The 2826-nt window shown below is 57.1% G+C and overlaps 1 protein-coding gene across 1 annotated transcript in view; it reads left to right on the top strand.

Moving 5' to 3' along the window:
• The window catches only part of MAST3 (microtubule associated serine/threonine kinase 3), a gene marked incomplete at both ends in the record, with an annotated part of 8079 nt that overhangs the window by 168 nt on the left and 5085 nt on the right, over nt 1-2826 (top strand). Inside the window, 2 exons of the mRNA XM_009587521.1 lie at nt 484-641; nt 2359-2441. Of these exons, the coding sequence (XP_009585816.1) occupies nt 484-641; nt 2359-2441 (241 nt within the window). The remainder of the gene's footprint in view (nt 1-483; nt 642-2358; nt 2442-2826) is intronic.

The following is a 2826-nucleotide window of genomic DNA, read 5'->3' as shown; positions in this document are numbered from 1 at the left end:
AGCCCCTCTGTTCCTAGAGAACCATGTGCGTTAGCTGCCTCGTGCTTTCCAAGTGTGCTTTTAAGAAAGCCACAGAGCTCGGCTAACGGCTTACAGCATCCCTGGGCGCTACAGCATCCCTGGGCGTTACAGCATCCCTGCGTGTCAGGGGTCGAGCGTGCACGAGTCGCATCCCGACTGTGCAGGGGAATGGCCGGGCGGGAGCTGCCCGGGATGCCAGGTACAAGGGATGGGGGGTCAGCAGAGCTGGATCGAGCGGGAGGGTGGGAGGTTTGGGGTGGGAGTGGGCAGCACAGACCTCCCCGGGCTGACCTTGCCGTCCATATTTCACGTTACCGAGCACAGTGTGAGCTGCCCGTCGGTGTTTCCAGCCTCCTAGGTGGCTCCGAGGAATATTTTCCTCGTGGGCTTGCTGGTTTCCGCCCTGCTGCCGGGAGACACGGATCCATCTCCTGATCCCCCCACGTCTGTCCTTCTTTCCAGTCGTCTTCGTCCTCCCAGGAGCGCCTGCACCAGCTGCCGTACCAGCCCACCCCGGACGAGCTGCATTTCCTTTCTAAGCATTTCCGCAGTACGGAGAGCGTCATGGACGAGGAGGGGCGGCACTCGCCCTGCCTGCGCCCGCGATCCCGGAGCCTCAGGTACGGCACCCACTGTGGGGAGTACCCGTGGTGCTGCCGGGACGATGCACTGGGTGCCGGAACATCCAGCACATCCTCCGCCTTCTGAGCTGTTCCTGGGGTGTCCTGGTCCTGCTAAGCCCATCCCAAGATGTTGACCCCGATACGGGTTTTCCCCTTGCAGGGGAGTGGAGAAGCTCTGGCTTGAGGTGGGAGATGCCCCATCCCTGGAAACATTCAAGGTCAGGCTGGACGGGGCTCTGAGCAGCCTTATCTAGTGGAAGATGTCCCTGCTTATTGCAGGGGGGTTGGACTAGGTGACCTTTAAAGGTCCCTTCCAACCCAAACATTCCACGAGTCTATGATTCTATGATCCTAAGCTCCGTGATTTTGGGCATTAGGGTCTGGTTCTCAGCATCTTCTCGGCTGCGGGATATGGCATTGCTCTCTGGCAGCAGACGACACCTGAGAGTGAGGTTTCCTGGGGCTGAAGCTGGAGAAAGTGGGATTTGTTCAAAAATAGTCGGTTTGCAGCTTCTTGCTCAATTATCTCAAAGGTTTCAGTGGAGAGAAGGGAACCACCGAGCAGAAGCCCAAGCAGTGGCCGTCCTTGCAGGGCACGGCTGGGAGGCCACCGGCCTGACCTGCCGTTAAAAAATTAAAAATCCCAGTTTTGGGCTTGGGGTGGGAAACATCACCTGTGTTTGCTGGGGCTGAGCATCAGCCCGGCCTTTGCCTCTGCAAAAAACAAGGAGCGCAGGTGGACAGGCATTTGCGGGCTGGAGAGGGGAAAATTTGGAGAAAGCATCAAGCCGGTGGCCGTAGCATCGTGCGAGCTGACCCTACGGACCCGCCGAGCTCCGCATTGCTGCTCCAAGACCGCGTCCCGCGCGAGGAGCCGGTCACGTTTCCGCTTGTCCAGCACCAGGAGCTCGTGCTTTTTACAGGGGGTGTTTCGGTTAAATCCTCTTTTCCCACTGAAAAAGCTCCTGAACCTCTGCACCAGAGGCAGAGCCATAGCCCTGCGTCTTGCCGGCTGAAATTTCGTTAAAATCAGATTAATTACCTGACAGGTACCTCACAGGAGGTGAGGTTTTCACCGAGGAGATGCCAGCTCTGCGGTCGGCACGGCAAAGGCTGGGCTGGGGCTGGCAGCGAGCGGCTTGGGTCTGGTTTTAATCGCCGCATTGATTACGTAGCGGTTAATGAGTTGCTGGCTGCTCCTGCGAATTGCTTTGCGTAATGGGATCACCACGCAGGGGCCTGAGAGCGGCAATGCTGGGTGAGGGTAAGAGGGAAGCCTTGTTTAATGAAGGTCCCTGCATCCACCGCGGGGTTCGGTTGGGGATTTTTTTTTTTTGCTGGTGACCTGCAAAAAGGGCAACGATGGTGAGAAATTGTGGGATTCGGAGCAAGGAAAGGATGAGCTCGCTCTTCAAAGCCAAGTGGCTGATGCCCCAGCCTCTCAGCTCTGGATTTTCAAGCGACTTGAGTTTGGAGACCTGGATCTGCGGGTGGTTAACCTTCCCTGGACCAGGTCCCAGGGACCTCCAGCAGCATCCCTCCCACCATGCATGGAAGTGCTGGCCCAAGGCTGATGGCTCCGCTCGGAGGAGCTTTAACTGCTTGGGATCGGGAGTTAGGAGGAGGGAACAAATCGCTGTCCAGGGGTAGCAGCTATTTGCATAGATGTAAATGACTTGGACCTTGTAACGCAACTGGTTTCCTCCCTCCGCAGCCCTGGACGGACAAATGGAACGTTTGATAACGAGGTTGTGATGATGAACCATGTCTACAAGGAGCGGTTCCCCAAGGTAACTGCTGGGACTGGGGAGGATGAGCACATTAGTGCCTCTGTGGCATCCTGACAGCATCTCTCCAGAACAACCTCTTCTCCATGCTGGAATATAGAATGCATGGGTAGATATACCAGGGGGTGTTGGAGGACACTGGAGACGTGGTCATGAACCTGGGAGGCAGGGACCTGTGGGTCTGCACCATCACACATGCAGGCAGAGGTCTCTGGAGACTTTGGTGGAGCTTTTCCAGCCTGCTGGAAGCCAGGTCCCAGGTGGGGCCAGGATATGCACGTGGATATTGGAGCTGTGGGAGGTGGTAACAAGAGATCCTGGCTGGCCAAACCCAATGCATGGTATGGGGGCACGTGTTCCCCGGCATCACCATCCATTCTGCCTTGCAGGCCACG

Source organism: Fulmarus glacialis, unplaced genomic scaffold, assembly GCF_000690835.1.
Source record: "Fulmarus glacialis isolate BGI_N327 unplaced genomic scaffold, ASM69083v1 scaffold19291, whole genome shotgun sequence".
NCBI classification, from domain to species: Eukaryota; Metazoa; Chordata; class Aves; order Procellariiformes; family Procellariidae; genus Fulmarus; species Fulmarus glacialis.
The sequence above is the reverse complement of the archived record's forward strand: the minus strand, read 5'-3'. Positions and strand labels throughout refer to the sequence as shown.